This window comes from Anopheles arabiensis, chromosome 2 (genome assembly GCF_016920715.1).
Source record: "Anopheles arabiensis isolate DONGOLA chromosome 2, AaraD3, whole genome shotgun sequence".
Taxonomy (NCBI): domain Eukaryota; kingdom Metazoa; phylum Arthropoda; class Insecta; order Diptera; family Culicidae; genus Anopheles; species Anopheles arabiensis.
Genome location: NC_053517.1, coordinates 54423598 through 54443600, shown reverse-complemented (window position 1 = coordinate 54443600; position 20003 = coordinate 54423598). Strand labels below are relative to the sequence as shown.

The window sequence follows — 20003 nt, the reverse complement described above, 5'->3', positions numbered from 1 at the left end:
CGACCATTTGTTAGGGCAGGGTGAACCTGTAGACAACGGAGAGTTGGAGAGTGCAACAAAATAAAATGAAATATTTCCAACCTCACCATACGAGCCTAGCGCCGCTTCTAATTGGAATACACTCGTTGATAAATATTTTTGTGTGGGTGTGTGTGTGACATAGCGACTGTTTGTATTATTTCAACGTATTTCCAACCAAACGCATTCAAGTCCATCCGGTGCGAATTGCTTCCGCCGAAGTGCCAATGAAAATAGGTGCGAATAGAGTTCGGAAAAATCATAAAAAGCGATTTACGAGAAAAGTGATGCATCACACACAAAAAAAAAACTATGCTATGGAAATGATTATTTTGTGAACGATTTGAAAAACACGCATCCGTCCATGCACACATCCATGCCGGGCAGATGTGGGAAAAGCAAACGCAAGCAACAAAAATATGGTTGCAAATCCATTGAATTCTTTTTCAATAATTTTGTTTTTGTTCATCGCTGGCACCATCTAGTGCATATATTGTGGCACTGCATGGCAAAAAAAACAAACTCCAAATGACAATAGCCGCAGGCAGAAAAAAAAGCAAAAAGGAAATAAAATGTGGAAAAATAGAGAAATTCCGACAGGTGCATCATTCAATTAACAGCCAGAAACAATGGAATAGATTTTCAGTGCATGAGTGTGTGTGTTTTTTTATATATAAAATGGAATAGAAAAATCCTTTTGATGGTACAACATTATTGACCCGATGGTGTTTAAGCATTTTGCAGCGAAAAGAATGGAAATGGAAAAAAAGAAATATGGATGAATATCACATGGGTGAATACATTGAATGATGTCGGGCGAAAGAATGGTCCGATCATGCATGCATTTCAGGCGGGATGTAGGAATAAAATGTATATTTTTCCATTGCATTTCGTGCAACACAATTGTATACGATGGCATGCATCTATCTGCACGAGCTTAGCTAACTCTTATGATAATTGTGCTAAGGATGAATGGTGATAATTAATTCTCAGAACTGTTCTCATTTCTAGGAGTTAACGATGATCCAGTAGCTAATGCAAAAAAGTATTCATTTCACACAATAAATGTCGCGTAATATGTTGGAATGGTTGATTATGAAACGAGATTATTAAAGACGAGCAAGTAATTGCCATCTCCTTGTTCACTCTTGTTGGATCAATTTGGAAATCTTCCAGAACAAATGTGCAATATTTTGCTGCATTTATGAAGCGCAACTGCACGTATGAATTCGTCGACAAAGAATGCATCCGTCAGCTTCAATCTTACAATTTGTCAAACGCTCAACACGTTAACCGTAGATTGGTGTGAAAAGAATCACACACTTACGATCCATAAAACGCGCTGGTACTAATTTGTCATGCGGTACAGTGACACGGTGCACGGTGCTGCCGCAAAAGCTACCCTTTTTGATGCAAAGTGCCACTGCGACCAATGATGAAAGAACGCGGCCAGGCAAACAAGCAAGGGCGAGAGTTCGAAGGTGTCTTTTAGGGTGGTAGATAAGTAAATAAGAAACACATTATTTTGAGAGATGTGTAGCGCTGTGTAGCGTGCGAGTACGAGAAGGGAGGAATAATGTACGCATGTTCTTCTTAAAAGAGGAACATATAAAGAATCTAAAAGGGAGCTACGGAAGCGTTTTGAACCGCTTTTAAGCATCTGAATTTGAGGCTGGAATTAAGATCATGTGCAGACTATTATATTACGATCAAAGATTGGAGCTTGCACAAATGTGTACCACATGTAGTTGCATGCGCTAAGCGCATTGCAACAAAACACTCAACACGCGCGCCCCAAAACATGCAAAGTGAAAGCAGGAGAGCAAAAAGAAATATACGATTAAAAATTAAATTTGGAAGATGCATTTCCCAGCGGTCCCCTAAATTGTGTAATGGTTGATGCAAGCAGCCTTGTTTTCGTTTTTGCTTTTCCGTGCAACTTTCAGCCGATCGACTACCACGGAGTCAGAACGCGAACGAAAAGGAAAGTTGAGAGAAAATGCCCGAGAGCAATGACCTCGACCGACTACTTTGTCGTCTTGCCGTTCTTGCCGTCCCTCTTGCATTCGGCTTCCTTGCACTGCATATGCACTTTTTGTGCAAAAGAAACACAACCGGGATGTAATACCGAGAAGCCAAACAAAACGGGAATGAAAAGCGAAAGGGTTACCCCCGAAAAGGGTAAGCCATGTACGAGAACGAGAAACATGCATTCGTTTACCGTCGGCCAAATTGTAGCCGTTGAATTATTTTTTGTTTTTGACATCGCATCAGTTTCGTTTCGGGGGTATAGGGCATTTATTCAGATGGATCCAACAACAACAACAACAAAAAAACGGAAAAACAAAATACGGTGAAAGTGGAAGGGCAATGTGCTGGAAAAGGCCGAAGGCAAAGTGCTGTGCAGAGTGCACCAAGTTTTTGACACATTCGGCCGCGTTCCCGTGTCAATGGCGATGATGCACCGGGTTTGGCAAGGGCCACGATGCTCCAGCGATGATGCTTCGTTTTGTTTTGGGTGCTACGCTTTGCAGCCCGTTTCGCAACATGCATGATGATGATGATGATTATTGCCGTTATTGCCGCCGTTTTTATGATGATTATTTTGGCGGCAAATTAACCTCACGCGCGCACATCTGCTGCTTCACCACGACTCCAGAGCCAGTGGCCCGAGTCAGTGGAGCGGGAGGGCCGACACGTGGAGCAAGGCGGGGAAGCGTGGAAGCCTCAAAATCTGCACGAAAAGATTCGCCTCCCGTTAGAGATGCGAAGTGAACGAACTTTGCGGTATTTTCGGGATCGGAAAGGTCCATATGGGATGAAATGATAGTGTAACGCAGCAGCGCGTCAGATGCGAGATTGTGCGTATGCGTTTGTTTTGTGTTTCGTTGTGCCGCTCCTTTCTTTTTAATGCTTGTTGGCGTTGGCGCAGCATGTGCAGGAAGACACATTTGCATGTGTGGCTCGGTTACAACTGGTAGGGGGACTGCGCTGGGTCAATTGGAGTGCATTGCCTCTCGGCAAGCAAAGACAAGTGCAACGGATCACGTGTTTGTTAGGATGCGAAACACACGCTGAAAGGAATACACGAGTGACGCCTCGTTCTGACAAATGATGCGAGCATATAAAAATCTGGCCAGCACAGTTTGCAAACCTCAGCGAAATGTTACGATGTGTTAAGAAATCACGGGCAGCTGTCAAACCGCAAAGACGCAACATTTTTCATCCACCCTAAACGGTATTACGCCAGCGTGTGTTTGCATTGATCGAAATCGTTAAAATGGCTCCACTGTCTGATGAACAACCATCGATCGTTTCATTTTCAGCCTTATTATGACCGTTGATTATGATGTGTTCCCTTACGTTGAAGTAAAGATTTTTTTTTCAAATTCATAGAAATTTTCAAAGTACATGCAAAAGGGCTCTCTAGATTTTATTCAAGTGCACTTGATCTATGTACAATGATTTACTCCTATGTATCTAAACTTTTTCTCCATCGCATCGCGTAAGATAATGTGGCAGCAATCAGCACTATATTAAGTAAAACAAACAAAGAACGAACCGCTATTGGCAAATCCTCTTATTTTTTTAAAGCAGCGAGGAAAGAAAGCGACCCCAAAGCAGCTGGCTAGCAGCTGGAGCGTTCAAATTACTAATTAAAAATTTATTCTTCGATAGCAACGATCAACGAGTGCACGATAGTTTGCCCACGGTGTGACGATCGCGTAAGTGAAAACGAGGGAAATGGGTATACTTTTTAATAGATTTTTCCCCCACTGTTCACTGTTAATTGCGAAGGTTTGGAGGATTGCTGTCGTAAAAAAGACCAGGTCCTACTCCCGGGTAAGGGCCGGGGACCAAAATAGCGCCACCTCGGTGCAACACATGCGGGTGCGAATGGTCGGCAGTGAATCAAAACCAATCAATCGAATCGCTATCGCTCGATTGCCTCAAGAGATCGGGAAGGACATGCGAGAGTTCCTTTGTTTTCCCTGACACGATATGCTTGCTTGAAGTGGAATTCGTGATCTGGTTGCGCGGCACGGCAAGCAATGTGAGCTTCTTTTTTTAACGAAACACTCTTCCTCCTACCTTCCGTGTGGGGCGGACAAGGTTACAGTGGCAAAAGCGAACTGTGACGCTCGTGGGGCTTCAGTTAGGGAAAATGGGAAAACAATCGACAGCCAGTATATTTTCATTATCTCCGCGCCTTTCCACACGATGCGGCGGTGCGCTTTAATGGGTCAACCGGGTGTGTGATACCGCGGCTGTAAGTATCGAATTTCAATTCTTCTGCACTGCACTGCAATGCAAAGAACGGAACGGGGAGTCGCAAAGCAACGGGGTAAAATTCAATTAAAAAATAGCGACATGGACGACACCGTTTGGGCCGGCCATGGCCATTGGCTGAGCAATTTGTATCTCGTTCATCGGAAGAATTGGGTTCGATTACCATCAGGCCATCATACCTGCTCCTCCTAAGAAAATTGAAATCGTTGCAATGCAGCGTTATAGAGGGCGAACGTACAATCGTGCGTTCAAGTTGTACTGAAGATACGCAACAATGCGTCACTTACTTGTACAAGTGCTTCGGATCCATCATACTGCTGAGCAATGATGTCATGCCGGAAGTGCCTGGTTTTGCGCTGAGATCGAGCGGTTGTTCCCCAGTGCCTCCGACCGCGCCGAGCTGTGCCGCCATTTTGGCCGCCGTTGTCGGACTGAGGGCAGCCGTTGCGGCTCCCCCAGCTACCGTCTCGACGGCGCTCGGTGACATCTGCTGCTGGAGTTGTGAATACCATAGCGCTGCTAGAGTGAGGTGAGATAGGTAAGGAAAGCAAGAGTTGCAACGCACTGAACAGGAGCTGGATTACGGAGGATGACCCAAACTTACGGTTGTAGAGCTGGGCAAGATTTGGCTGAAGACCCTGCAACGAAGCGGCCGCGGTGTACTGTGCCACGAACGACTGCAGCGAGGGAAGATTTTGAGAGGCGCCGGCTTCACGCAGCAAAGCTACCAGCGACTTGTTGGACATTCCACCGGCCGCACCGGCACTCAGAAGACTAGCCAGCAGCTCTGGCTCGCTGCTCTCGCTCGTATCGCTATCGGACTCGGCCAGTGCGGCAGCAGCGGCAGCCTATGGGACAAACAGGGCGCAGTAGCAGGGTAAATTGTTTGCAGCAAATACTAAACCAGAAAAACTCAGTTATTTCGAATCTTACCCGTCTATTAAGTCGGAGCTCTGCTTCGGTCGGAGCCGGGCCCGATTCCGGCACCAGCTCACCCGTCTCATTCACAGTCAGCAGCTTGCCGTCGACGCAGAAGTAACACTTGTCCTGTGGCTTCCAGTCGACCGGTGTAGCCGCCTCGGGCTCGACCGGTGTTTCCGCTGTTAGCGGTTTGGTGCCGGCGGAACCGTCTTCTATCGCCATCCCGTTGCTGCGATGCTGAATCGTGTTGTTGTTACTGTTGATGATGTTGTTGTTGTTGTTGGTTCCAACAATAGGCAGCTTCGGCACGACCGCCACCTCTGGATTCGGTTGCTCAGATTTGATGGGCGAGGGATCTACATGCTCTGTGGAATGGGATTGGACGAAATTACCATTTGGAACCGAACAAAAGAAACCAACTCTTTTTGGGATTCGGGTAAACGGACAGCGCTGGATCATGAGAGTAAACGGCAATTTACCTATGGGTTCCTGTTTCACGATGGACATACTTTCGGCATGCTCGGTAGCAGTTTGCTCCCCCCGCAGGTCCGGACTCGCGACGGAAGATGCGCGACCACGATCAGGAGTGTTGGGTATGCTAGGCTCGACGAGAGCTGCCTGCTCGGTGCCGGAGGTCGACTTGGGCCTGGCGGAATCACGCTCGATCGTGCCCGAGGGCGATGCAGACAGGGGAGGCGTTCCTTCCGCGTCGGTCGCTCCCGTCCTCGGTGTCGCCGTGCCGTTGTCATTGGTATGACAGTTGCGCGATACTGGCGAAGCGGCACGATCGTCCTTGCCGTGCCGGGGAGATCTGGCACTGGAAGGGCTGTGCTTTTCCGACGCCAGACAGTTGGCTGCCCGCGGGCTGTCGGGACTGGCGGAGGCAGCAGTTTTCGGGTCGACATCTACGTCGTCCTGCTGGCAGTGCCCATTTCTCACTGTACGGGGGAAGTAAAGGGTCATTAGAATGCGTTGCGCCCACCAATTGTGATGCCAAGCTCCCGGAACTTACCTATGGCCGTCGCGGCAGTTGTATTGGCAGCGGCTTGGGCAGCGGCAGGTGTAGTGAGGGAAGCCACGGCCGCAGCGTTGGCTGCGGCCACAATGGCGGCGGGATGATTGGTCTTTTGATCGATCATGCCGCCACCAGCTAGCGCGAGGGCTGTGGCAGCGGCTGTAGCGCTGGCGGAGTTCATCAGCTGCCCCTGGTGTAGCTGGGCGGCCGTGGCTGCAGCAGCTGCTGCGGCGGCGGCGGCTGCAACACCGGTCGTGCCGGTCAGTAGATCGTCCTCGGTGGAGTTCGTCGTGCTGGGATCCAGCAGATTCAACTGTTGTCGCGTTAGGACGTCCTGATAGTGTTTCCATTTCCTGCGTCCCATCAATTCTTCAGCGACACGTTCTAGTCCTGTGCGGGGAGACGGGGATGGACAACGCGAAAGAGATTTAAACACAGCTCCGAAACAGAAACATACACCCCTCTAACCGAGAAAAACGTTAAAGTTGTTTGATGAAATGTTAACATTCCAGAGAGAGAGAGAGAGAGAGAGAGAGGAAGATCAGCCAGTCGGGGTATTTATTTACAGTTCTAATGTTTTCACAATAAAATACAGAGCATTTGTTGGAAAGAGTGCAATTACATAGAGTAGAATTACAACCATTTCCTTGAGTAAAATGTACTTTTTACATCACGAGTTGACAAGCACGTAAGATGGAAAAGGAGTTCTTCCCTATACACAGCTGAATTGAATCCGAATCATTCAATTGACCCAGCTTGTTTGATCGTGATTGCATGAAACAAGAATGAATCCTTGCAAGACTGATTGAAATTTGTGCTTACTGAAACTCGTTTGTGGTAGGGTTTATTGTAAGAAATGTTCGAACGAGTAAGAAACAGCCGCCCCGTCGGCCTTACCGCTGCTTCTTTAGACAGGGTACAGAAGGAAGGCTGTGTGCGCGTGTATGTGTGTGTTATTTCAAAATCGATGTTTCAACTAATTACAAATCAGTTCCAGCCTTTCCGTACGTTCTCTTGGCGTTCCCTGTTCGCTACGTTTAATTTCTTCGACAGACATGCTAAAAAGCGGTTGAAATGAGGAATGTGCCAAGCTGAATACTGAGGGGCGGAAAAGCAGGGAGCCCATAAGAACTTTGCTAATCAATAATCATTTACTATGACTCTCCCACCCGTATCTCCTGCCACTTGCCACCTTTAATGCGCCATGTAGGCATGTGTGTGTACGTTTGTGCACTGTGTGTGTGTGTTTTTTTTTGTTTAACTGCCTACAATAGGCACATTTATTCAGCGTAGGGTTCACAAATTGAGGCCAGAGGGAAAAAAGGCACCCAAATGAACATGGGTTATTTTTTCAAGCTTCTAGCTTTACATTAATGTTGTAATTTTTTGTTCCTTTGTACCACACACCGTGTGGTGAGTTGAGGTTGTAATGCTCTACTCTGTTGTTGACGGGCTCCCCTCTCGACAGGGAAAGATAGTAGTCATGTGTTTTTTTGTTTCTGCTGCTGTTCAGATCAGCCTGTACTGTACACACTGTTCATACATTTGTTGTTCTATGGCAGATTTGTGTTTTCTATTCCCCGATCCCGCCAAACTGCCAGTAGTTTATCTATTCTTGCAATGGGAGCAACAGAAACAAATAAATAAGAGTGTAGCAACCCCTTCAGGGAGGTTGCTTCCCTTCGATAGCTCGATTCGATCCTATTTTCAAATTTTAATTACTTTCCGTTTCCGTAGCACCCACCGGGGCATGGTGACGGTACAGTTCGACCGTCGAATGCAATGGTGGCTTGCCTGGCATGAGTGCGGGTGCCCAGAAAGACCCCCCCCCACACACACTCACACACAATTTTGTTTGCAAACGGAAGACGTGCACGGGGCACGAATTCGAACCACACGCAATTTTGACCCATTTAACCTATTCGGTTAAAACTGTAAAGTCCTTGTGCCGGCTCCGCACACGCTAGACGCGGTCGGTTAAGCACTGCCACGAGAAAGCGTGGCGGCAAGGATAATAATTAAGGAAACTCTCCCCCTCCCCTGCACTGCCAGCTACAGCGTTACCCCCCATTACACAGGAGGTTTCGTGTTCCTTGCCGTGTGCCGCTGATTTCCTCCCCCCTTCTACTTCTTATCGTTCATGGCAGCGATCGACCTGGTGAAGGCATATTAAAAATGCGTACTTTTTCTGCTCTCCGCACACCATGGCTAGTGCACTCTGCATACGGCTAGTGCACTACTGCCGGGGCGCGTTTTAGGTTGCTTAGGTTATTATTCAAAAGCAAAACGCAGCAAACGGCAGCCCACCTTCTATCGCCCGAACCAGCAGATAAGGGAAAGGTAACAAAATGTAGCATTTTGCATCGAGTGTTTGCACCAAAAACGTACGAAGTCGAGAAAAAAGCCCGTGTAGATAATGCGCTCCACGCATAATGGTAGATGCGGTACAACGATTGCACACGCATCGAAGTAGAGGCAGAAAAACAAAACAGAAAAAAGAAGCCACCATCCTTGCCGCCAGTAGCACACCACCACCCATCGCCTCCATCGCACGCATCGCAGAACCGCCTGCCCTAAGGCGCGAGACCATTTTCATCATCCCTGTGCGTGTGTGCATGTCATTTACGCGTGCTGTGCCTCGCTGGATCGCTGCTACCCCTTTCTTTATGCAGTTCTATGCAGTGCTCCCTCCCGTTCACCCCGTCCACCACGTCCTTTTTGCCCGTTATTGTTCCCTGTGTATGGGCGAAATCATTTGACCGTGGAGGATGATGAGAAACAAAGAGAAAGAGAGAGAGAGAGAGAGAGAGAGAGAGAGAGAGAGGTGCTGGTGGGAAAATAGAAATTCGAGTGCGGAGACTCCACACCGCACCGGATTTGGGTTCTTAAGCAGTGAAAATCCTCGGCAACGATTTGGTGTACGCCGCCGATACGCAAGCCAAGGAATTCGGCTGTAGTGCAGTAGAACGAACGACCAGAAGGAAGCACGAAAGGAAGGAAGGCTTCATTTATGCGTAACAAGCGCAAAGTGCGTTCGGGAACACGACTCACCCTGCGTGTCCGGCTCTCCCTTCGCTCTCGCGCGCGATACGGTACACGATTTTGCCAAACTTTCTTGCTTCTCACATCCCTCCCGTACAATGGTTCATCGGTCACGAATTGCAGTTGCACTAAACGCGGTGCATCATCTCAACACCAGCCTACTGCTCCACCCATGTTCATTCGATAACGGCACACCGGGCAGGAGGGAGGGGACGTACATGGGGGGAAGGGGCTTACATCCTGCCTGCGGTGCTGAGTAGCACGCATGTTGTGGGGCGTGGTACGTGGGCACCGTGTACCGGAGGGAAGGAAGGGGGGAGGGGGTGCGAAACATGCCTCAGCTCCGAAACTGGACCCTACGCACATACATAAGTAATAAATAGAAAATCGATAATGCATTTCATTATTTCAATATTAGTTTGCATTAAGTATTATTATTTCTGTCCCGCAACCAAGACGCTGCTGCGTACGGAACCGGTTGAATCTTACGGCTTTCGCTAAAGTGGACTGCTCTTTCTCTCTTATTCCCTCATTCTCTCTCTCTCTCTGTCATACGCACATACACACTAACAAAAACACACATGCACGCACACTCATGTCTGTGTGTTTTTTCCCCTTGCGTCCATCTCGATTTGTGTGTGCGTATTTCGGCTCTCAATCTTGATGTATCCTTATCGTCCTCTAACCCCGCTCCCTTCCAGTGTGTGCGTTCGGTTTGGCTTGCTGAATGCTAAAGATGTGTGTATGTTTTGTTCCTTGCGCGACGGGTGCACTTGTGTTTTGTAAAGACGATGCCACTGCTGCTTGTACGTGCTTTGGCTTCGCGTGTGCGCACGTGTTGTGCGTATGCAGCAGAGTGGTAGGAAACGAAGCGCAAGACGCTAGTCGGGGAGGGTAAGGAGTCCCATTGCATTGGCACGGATAAGAATATCAAAAATATCAACACCAATAGCAATTCCATCATCACCAAAAACGGCACCGGCTCCTTCATTATTACTTCACCCCCTCTCGTCCTCCTCCTCACATACTCCTAGACCACTCTCAAACTACTGCTCCTGTGTGTCGGTGGCAAATTTCCTTCCAATCGTGCAAACATCGTCTTCGTCCCTTGTTATTTAAGGAAAGACTACCACTACAAGCTTGTCAACCACCACCACAAGGACGAAGAGGAGGAGGAGGTTGAGATGGAGTTGGGGAACCCCTTTTAGTATTGTCCCGACTGCTGCTCCTACCGAAAATTGGAGGAAATGGCCACGTACTTCTTCATCTTGCTATTGTCCGCCCTCGATTACCACCCCCTACAGCCGAAACATACTCACACACACACAAATACTCTCTTGGCGCATAGCTCTTTGAAGCTGATGGCCCCAAAAGTCTCCCGAACCTAGGGCGACCAAACCGGAAGGAATGAGAATGAATGCATGAGTCCATGATGCCCTTACCACAGCCGCCCACAGGTTGTCCACGGATGCTGGATGGTGGCACGGTGACGGGGTGGTTCGATTCTCGAAAATTGCATTTTCTGGCCACACATCCTAAGGTGCTGTCGTCTCAACCATGTCGTCTCACCACTTTCCCTGGCGTTGCATTGTGTGTTTGATCGAAATCTTACCAGCTCCATGCATTAAACACGCACGCACCAATATACGCATCGGTGTGCCACCCCCTCAAGTAAGCTCAACATGCCGGTAAGGAGCAGGGGAGATGGAGCTAAGGAAATTTCAAATCTTCGATCCGATCCCGAATTTACCATCCCACCTTGGGCTGGTGCGAGCCGAGCATCGCTGTGTTGCATTGAACGGTATACTAAGCAAGGGAGTAGAAGATGCAGCACTGGACGAAGCAAGAATAAGAAGACTGGTCCTTCTAATCTAGCGCACCAAGGAAGTCTTCGAAAAGTCTTCTCGGTGTGCTCTTCTGCTTCTGCAGGAAAAACCACAAACCTTCGTTGCATTGCTGTCCGAGCAGTAGCCCCAAACGCCTGTCGGCTATCTCGGGGGCAGTAAAGAAGAACGACGAAGATTAGGAACGGTTTTGTGCCGGCAGTATCGAAGAAAGTGCCCCACTCTCTTTCTCTCTCTCTCCTTTTGATCGAGGGGGAGAAAGCGTTTGGGGGATGCGAGGTGTTTGGAAATATTCTGACCGACCGATACACCGCCACCATCCCCAGTCGGGTGGCCTCCGAAAGCTGAGCATTGTGTAGCATCAACATCTCCGTTTGGGGGTTTCTTTCCAGATGAAAGAAAACAGGATGCAGTACGACATTGGGGCAGGAATCGGGGCTCGGGCTCGTCTCGATCCTACTGCTGCAAACAGCCACACATGATGGCCTACTGGCCATCGCCTCTGCCCCAAGAACACGAGCAATTGCTACGAACGCCCACTGTGTGCACTTTACAATCTAATTTCGACTGCCTCCTACATTATTGATGCATCCGAAATGCATCCGAAAATTCGTACCCTTTCGCACTGGGTGCGTGGGTAGTGGGGAAGGAACGGGGTAAAAATGTTTGAGAAGAAGGAAGCACGCACAAACGCAAGGATCAGACCAGAAGTCTTGATGATGTCTTGTGTCGCAGCAAGGTCCTGGTTAGAGTGGTCCTGGTCGCTTGGACCTGGCAAGATGAAAGTTCGACTTCCTACACAATTGAGGGGCGGGTAAGGTGCAGCAGGAGTGTTGCTCCAGAAGAAAGTGCATATTCGAAAGGACTAAAACCGAGCTACAGCTAGGCCTGTGACCGGCCTGTGTGCGTACACTAATGTAGCTCGAAGAAAATTTCAAACCCAATGAACCTCATTCTCATTCCACTCGATAGGCACCGATGCTTATATGCCTTGCCTTATGCCTTATATCAATTCGTGCTTGCCTTCTGGGTGCATTGCAACTACCTTCTTTCCCACATCCGACTCCCCACATCCGTCTCTCCACGTCTCTCTCATGTTTTCTCTCTCTCTCTCTCTCTCACACACACACATCTCCGTGTTCCACATCCGGGATCCTGGGTGAATCGAAAATCGAAGAAACCATGCTTGAAGCTACAAAGACGGCGACACTGGGATGCAATGTGGGCTGGATGCACAAAACGGATGGATTTCATCGTCTTAGAATGGGGCAATAACCAGCAGCTGCAATGTCTTCGTGTGCGATTGTAAATAGGATCTAGTTTCCGAAATCCTTTCCCAACACTCGCCTGGACCTGTTTGGAGAGGGGTGGGATGGGACCCATGCACAATGCATCGTAACGCAGTCGGCCACCGCCTTTTCCTTATCTCGACTGACCATTTGGCTAGGAAATTTTCGGATGACCGCCCAATCGCCTCCCCAAAATGGATTCCCTGTTGCCTGCAGCTGACTACCTGCCTACCCCTTTGCATCGTGCACCTTACTGATGCACCGAAAATCCTTATCATAAACATAATAACATGTTTACGTAGGTTTTACACACACTCGAATTGTGCCATAAATTATTCGGGCAGAATCGAATGTTGTTGTGCTGCACCGTGCACAAGCGGTCAGCCCTTTGTCCAGCGCGCACAGTTTCCGCAAAGATTTCTACCCCGATCCTCCTTCAACCCAGTTTGAGTTGCCCTTTGGGGTGGAATTTACGAAAAAGGTGTGTGTTTTGGGTATTCTGTAAGGTGTGTGCTTAGGGGAACAGGTAGGTAGATGGGTGTCATCGAGTGGTAAGTCGAGAAGGTAAGTGTGAAAGAGAAAGCATTGCCTTTGCGAGAAGTTGGCCGGTTGCGGTTTGTTACGATGTTTAAAGCCGAGGGTGGCGGGTGGATGGAGATTTGTTGCAAAGCACTCACCCCACCGGGCATGCATGCATGGCTATTGAACGCTATTTCTTGTGGCCATGTCTTCGATCGACGTGGTGGTAGCTCCGAAAATGTGATTAGCAAGAGGAAAGGAACCGAGAAATGGGGTGGCTGTGGTCCCATTCTGTGTAATCCTGTGTAAGGATGGGTGGGTTGAACTATTTCTCCCCCTCCCTCTCACCACACGCACACTTATTGCATTCGACGGACAAATCCGTCCATCTGGATATAGTCTTCTTTCTCTGGTGGCAAAGTCTTGTCCGGCTGTTTCGCCTTTTGGTCCGAAGGCTTGGGACTGAGCTAGTTTCTTGCGCTTGATAAAATGTTTCAATTTTTGGCATCATTTCTGAGGTCAGTGTGAGTGGTATAGATGAGGAGGAGGGGAAGGGTCACTGTAACTCGAAAAGAGCAATCGTTAAGAAAGCGGAAAGCAGCGAGCTGTGAGGCAGGGTGTTGTAATTGCATTTGAATTGCCTTTTGGGTGAGGACACTCCATTTGGCAGTCGACGAAAAGAGGGCTGTTGTTGTTGGTTCAATCGCTGCAATAGGAGCAAGATATGAAGTGAAGTTTACCACTGTTTTGCAAGAAATTTTGCTTTTCCGATAGTTAACGCATGGACGAGTGCGGACGAGATGGTGACTATAATTTTAGCTTGTTTAATATTGGAAACTGTTGAGGGATGTACCTACATGTTGTACACATAGTTTGGGATGAAAATTGCAATTGGAAATCATGATTAGAATGTAATAAAAAACACATCAAACCGTATTTTGATCCATAAGAAATTTAAAATGATTAGATAGTAATGTACAACTGCCTGCTCCTAGCTGGGCCATACATGCTGTTTCATATTTAAATATACATGTCGATCAAATAGCAAATGAACCCTCCATCGATTGCCAGAAAACGTGTCATCTTGAAAACTCATTCCGACATCTTCAAACAACGTTACGATTCCACCTGAACCTAAACCGAGTCGACCTACGACCAATGATTGTGTGTGTGTGTGTGCAACATATTGTGCTGCATTCCAAACCTCACACACGCTGCCGGCACGTACAACCTGTTCATCTTATTTCGTACTTGAGCGACATTTCCTATGTCTCCGAGAAAGTCTTCTTGGTATCGTGTTGCCGTCGGACAGTGCCCGTGCCTCGCAGTGTACTGCATTTGCAGGACTCCACAGGACCGAAAGCCGGTGGAAAGGTCGTGCTCTGCGGGGCAGATTCAAATCCGAGAGGATAGCGGATAGCAGGGGTACAAATTTAGGTTTTAAACCACATTTGCATCTTGGTTTGGCATTTCGAAACGCATTTTAATAGAGTTTCTTCGCATTCGATGTCCGGCAGTGTCTTCGGTGGGATGATATTGTCCGACGAATGGACTCACACAAACGCACACACGCATGGTGTGTTGTGCACCGGGTTTTATGTACGACCAAAATTCCGGTCACTACGCCGCACATTTGCTCGGCCCAGGCTTGGCAAGATTATTCCTCCATGCCGGCTCATCCGAGCTATTTCCAGGATCGGATGCACCAAAGGCTTTTTCTCGGGGACGAAAATTGAATGCAAGCAAAGATGGTTGGTTCCCTGGGATGGTTCGATATCTTTATGTGGCGTCCGAACGTCTTGTGTCATTTGCATTCGACTTCGGAAGCGCCCACTTTCTTTCATTCCGAGCCGAAGGAGTTTGTGCATAAGAAAGGTGCTGGTGAAGATGGTGGAACTGTTTCATCTCACACGTGAACCTGCACTGTACGTAGGGGTAGAAGTGTGCATCTAGCCTTGGCTAGAAGGACTGGGGTATAATTTAAGACAGGCCTGAGTGGCACAAGTCCTACCAAAGTCATTGAAAGGATATTGGGAGCCATGCATAGTTTACAAGAAGCAATTAGATTTGCCTTTACTCTCTCGTTTTCTCACTCTTTTGCTCATTTCTCTCTCTCTCTCTCTCTCTCTCTCTTTCTATCTCTTTTTCTTCTTGTCTTCTGTCATCTATCCTCACACTCCTTAAAAATGATAAGACGATACCTCCTGCATGCACCAACAAACTGTTTCGCTCTGTCTGAAGAAATAACTATCCCGAGCCATGGGTTTGGTTGTGAGTCTTTTTAAAATCAAAATTAATGAAATTTCCAATCCTTGCTACCGCCCTGGCCGACTGGACAACGTCTTGCTAATCGAAGACAAAAACAAGCACTCCTCCGGGTATCTTGTGTATGAAGACGCTGTTTCGAAGCGTAGCAACCATTAGGTGAGTTGCAGATTCAGCAGCAGTCTACTGGAAGCCTCTCTCTTATCAAAGAAACATATTCTGGAAACTTTTGGACCACTGTTGGAACAGATTAGCAGGAAGACTTTCCAATTACCTCTTACCCGAGATGGCTTGGTGAGAGTGTGGAAATCGTTACGACAATGGAAGGAATGCTGCCAGTCGTTCAAGAACAAGACTTTCCAGTAGGCTGTGTAATAAATACCGATCATAACTTGATCATCAATCAATTCTTCGATGCGTTCGGGTTTCTTATTGATTGTGAGGCTTTCTCAAGACTGCTTTGCATCCGGAGACCGTTTTTCCATGCCGGGCGCCACCGATGGGTGGGACCGTATTCTTCAGATTTCGTGCATTGTGTTCATGCATCTCAATAAATTCACATTGTTTCGTCGGCATACTCGGTAAGAAGGTTGCCCAAACGAAGGTGCCCTTCCCAATCGATTAGGGAGGGGGAGATGGATGGAGGGGTTGAGGTGGTATCCTTTAATTTATATTTACCATAAGAGGGTTCGAAACATCGACCGTGTCCATTGCACCATCGGACTAGGACAAGGAGAAAACCGGAGTTTGGGGAGGAGAGGCGGGGGGCATATGCCCGATGGCTGCCGTGATGCAATTCATGTGCAACATCTTGTGGAGAAGAAAGTGGAGGATTCTTCAAAATATTATGCCTACCCAGCAAGGTTGTCTCGCCTTATACCTCATGCCGCTACCCCTTCCCCCTGGTTCCAATTCCAATTAGGCAGTATCTGCTAGGCAGTGCGTGCACACCGACGAAAGGATGGAACTTGCCTTTTGTGTCTTGTGTTGTGAAAATCATCGCCGATAAGAAAATCTTTCCCCCTTTTCCCTCACGAGGTTTGCACTTTGGTTTCGGTTAGTTTTCACACCGGTCAAGAGCACTCCCTTCCCACCGCCTCATCCATCCCTTTCTTCCATTCTTTAAGTATCTTACCGCCCAACCGAACCATTCCAGGTGTAAAGCATTCAGCTGGTAGCATGGATAGAGACGGAAGTGTCTTCCCTTTCTTGGACGTCATCAAAAAACCACTCACACCCTGCTGAAACGCATACGCATGTACATAGCATATGGGAAGGGTCATCCACAGCATGAGCATGTAGCCCAGACGGTTGGACGTGGACGTGCATGGTTCCAGCGTTGGTCTTAAGATTAATTCGAGTAGATTCTAAAATTTCGTCTCAGAAATCTTACAAAAGCAAATGATTTTGCAATGGCACGGAGTGGATGCCGTCGGGAAGAAAGCGATGAGGTCCAATTTTATGTACACCCCACACACCAGGCACCCGGTGAGCAGTACACCGACAGGTGAGCAGCAGCCATATGCTTCCCAGTCAAACCAGAGCGTCCGATACGCATCCTAGGCTCATCAAGCATCTCTTCCGTCATTGCCAACTCCCTGCATTCCCAATACCAATCGATGCTTTCGGTACAAGCGCTGGCCAGATGGATCGATTCCCGGTTGCACGCCTTGGAGAAATCGAATCCTTAATAATTTTCTTAAACTATACCTCCTCTTCCCGTATCCCGCTCTCCGCATTCGTTCCGGGTGGTTTTTCTTGGCTTCTGAGAAAGGAGCGTGTGCAGAGTCCAGTTTTCTTGCTGCCAGGATGTTGTTTCTTGCTCTGATAAGATTACGATCCTGGCCGTGCACCTGAACAAGCAGGCACTAACCGGGCAAGGGTATGGGGAGCCGTGCATCGATAGACAGTGAGATGAAAAAGATGCCTTCGGTGCAATAATCTTTTATCTTTGCCCAAAAGGTGCATGCATACATGATGCACCCGATCCTTTATCTACCACGAACGGTAGGAGCCAAATGTGTACATGGTCATCGTATTCGGATCACCCCCTCACTAGCTTCTTTCCACACGTAATCAATGAACGAATCAGCAAACGAACAAACTTCTTACCATCAATTTTCGTGCAAGCGTCTTCCGTATCGGGCCACAGGTACGGCGCATGGCCAAGATGCCTGGGAAGGATAACCACTGGCCAAACCGCCGGCTCGTGGGGTATGTATTCGTGAGTGTGTCTGTGTTAAATTGAGGGCTTATGTTTTTGGAACAGAGTTATAGACAGTTTTCTCCAATCTAGCTTGGGTTTAAAGATTGGGCTACTTGTTCTTTGCGATTCATCGATTCAAGACACCTACCAGAGCGATGATGCGAAACACGCAAAACATAAGCACGGCTCAGCACAATGCTTCTTTTCAATGATACCAAATTGTGGGAGTATCAGCAGTTTGCCAGGTTTGGGTTTATTTGTAAACTGCCAAGGTTTAGCTACTGGGTGACGCTTTAAGTGAAAGATAGTTTTATAATGTTAGTTGAGTTGTGGTTTACTCTCTTATGATATTGTCTGTGTGTGTGTGTTTCTGGCCCGAAATCGCTCATTTGGTGCTACGGACAGAGCAGCCGTGAAAATCAAGGTGCCGCACAAGAAGAAGCTTAACCCGAATGGGGCTCGAAGTGGAAAACGGTACTATACACGTTTGAAAAAGAAGCTTGACATCGTTATCGATTATTTCCCGCACCCACTTTTCTGCGTAAAAAAGGGCCCCAAGACCAACGCGAGGATGGTTGAAAGCCGGGGTAGCAAGTGAGCAGGGCAGGATTTGAAAGCAAAAAGAAGCAACTACTTCGTTTTGGTTCGTCCGCGGTCGTAAAATTTCTTCCGCTTTTCTACGTCGGGGGAACCGCCAACCGTTTCCATTCCATTCAGCTAATCCCCACAGCTAGCGTTGCTAGTTGTTCGGGTGTGTGTGTGTGTGGGTGCTTTTTTTCGTGCCTTCTCTCCTTACGTTTAAGTTAACTTATTCCTCCCTCTGTGAGCCGGAGTGAGTGTCCTAGGTCGCTGTTTCAACTATCCTGCACGGGATACGGAATTGGTGACGATGACGCCAAATGGCGACCGAAACGGCAGCGAAGCGGATCGATAGCGAAAGAAGTGCGAATGAACGTGACATACAGCGTACCGCTGTATTTGTGTAGTTTCGAGGCCATATGTTCGGTTTTGGAGGAGATGTAATTTTGCTTCTTTTCATGCGGTTGGCCGGAAATAGTAACACAAATGCATTGCCACCAGCATGAAGGGGCAAAAGTGAAGGGAACGTTCGCTACCTGTCTTTGCCGTTCTTTAATAACTCCTGGCATGAGCTCCGACTGTAGATGGCGTATCTTGGGAAAGGTTTGGTGGTGTCTATAATACAAACATTGAAAAGTTGTAAAATATATCTAATTTTGGAAATAGTTGAGCACACAATATTGCGCTAAACGTGAGTTTTAGATGCGTCTATCAGCATCTTTTACTCAAAATCAGTTAGTAATCGATGTAAGTAAGTAAAAGTTCATGAATTGTATCTTAAAACCTGCGCACCTTTGGCAAGATAGGCCCAAGATAATGGACACACCGCAATGAAATACAATAACATTTGCTAATGGAAAATAAATTATACCGAGCCCGATTGAAAGCTTGCTGTCCCATGCGAAGAGAATATTAGAGGCTTATTGAATCGAAAACAGAAAAAGGTGGCTTCAGACTGAAGGGTGCCAGCGAAATTGCAGCAGCAAAAAAAAAAAAACAAAAGGGAAAAAGAGCAGGAGTGTATTTAAAAATCCTGGGGATTCTGCATCGATGATGCATAAATATTTCACTTTGTCATTTATATCAATTTTGCATGAATGTTTTTACAAATAATGATAGGATAATAATAGCACGATGCTACCGGAAAGGGTTCGGCAAAGCGAGAGTGGCAAAGTGAGTTGGTGGTAGCCATAGGTTGGAGTTAAAAAAGTATATGTATATATATAATCGGGTTGTTCAGCCGTAAATACACGTAAATCGTCGATCTGGCTCTGTCCCGGGGTGCGGCCATCCGGCGGGTTAGAAGACGGAGCAACCATAGCCCCTCCCCACCCCACCTTGGAGAACGTATGCTTGTTTTTTATCGCATGTGACGTGCATAGGCGAGCCTTCTTCGGCACACACAGTGTCACCGTGATATCTTGTCGCTCTTGACTGCCATAGGATTTTGAAAAAAAAATAAAAAAATACAGCGCACACACACACAAATAGACGCAAGCGCGCGGGTTGCATGTCACTAGGCGTCTCCATTGGCAGTGGGGCGACCTTTCCGCATTGCTCCTGGGATCAAGCCCGTTGTTTCTCCAAACAACGGGGTTGTTGTTTTTTGCTGTTGTTATTTTCATACCCATCGTGTTCATTTTTAATTTACGAAAAGCTGAAATTCATTTTCGGGTCCTGCAATTCAATTTGCTGCAAAGGGATGATTATCCATTGCCAGCCCGGAGGAGCAGCACATTAAAAGGGCGGTAGAGAGACCGAGCGAGTGAGTGAGCGAGAGAGAGCGAGGGTGAACTGTAGCCATAATTATGCTGTCCATCCCTGCCCTATCCCGCTGTGGCATGCATCACACATGCACATAGGTCAGAAAGGACGACGGGGCAACGGTGTGTGCAACGTGTGCAAATATGTGCGTATTGGTAATTTTGTTGGTGAAAGAAAAAAAAACACACACACACACAGAGGGGCGAAAAAAAGTCGTTGGGGTGCAATTGTAGTTGAACGAAATGCAAAAA

General features: G+C 47.6%; 1 protein-coding gene across 13 annotated transcripts in view; it reads right to left on the bottom strand.

Annotated features, from left to right (window-relative positions):
- Positions 1-20003, bottom strand: part of LOC120907331 (mushroom body large-type Kenyon cell-specific protein 1-like) — a 112817-nt gene that overhangs the window by 32690 nt on the left and 60124 nt on the right. For 12 of the 13 annotated variants that reach the window (XR_005740513.1, XM_040319061.1, XM_040319062.1 and 9 more), the window contains 5 exons: positions 6242-6634; positions 5709-6167; positions 5242-5594; positions 4913-5156; positions 4596-4827 (listed from right to left, as the gene is read on the bottom strand). Coding sequence is in view for 12 of the 13 variants with exons in the window: in XM_040319061.1 (XP_040174995.1) it covers positions 4596-4827; positions 4913-5156; positions 5242-5594; positions 5709-6167; positions 6242-6634 (1681 nt within the window). In the remaining variant the exon portion in view is untranslated. The remainder of the gene's footprint in view (positions 1-4595; positions 4828-4912; positions 5157-5241; positions 5595-5708; positions 6168-6241; positions 6635-20003) is intronic. The other variant, XM_040319064.1, reaches the window with a different exon arrangement.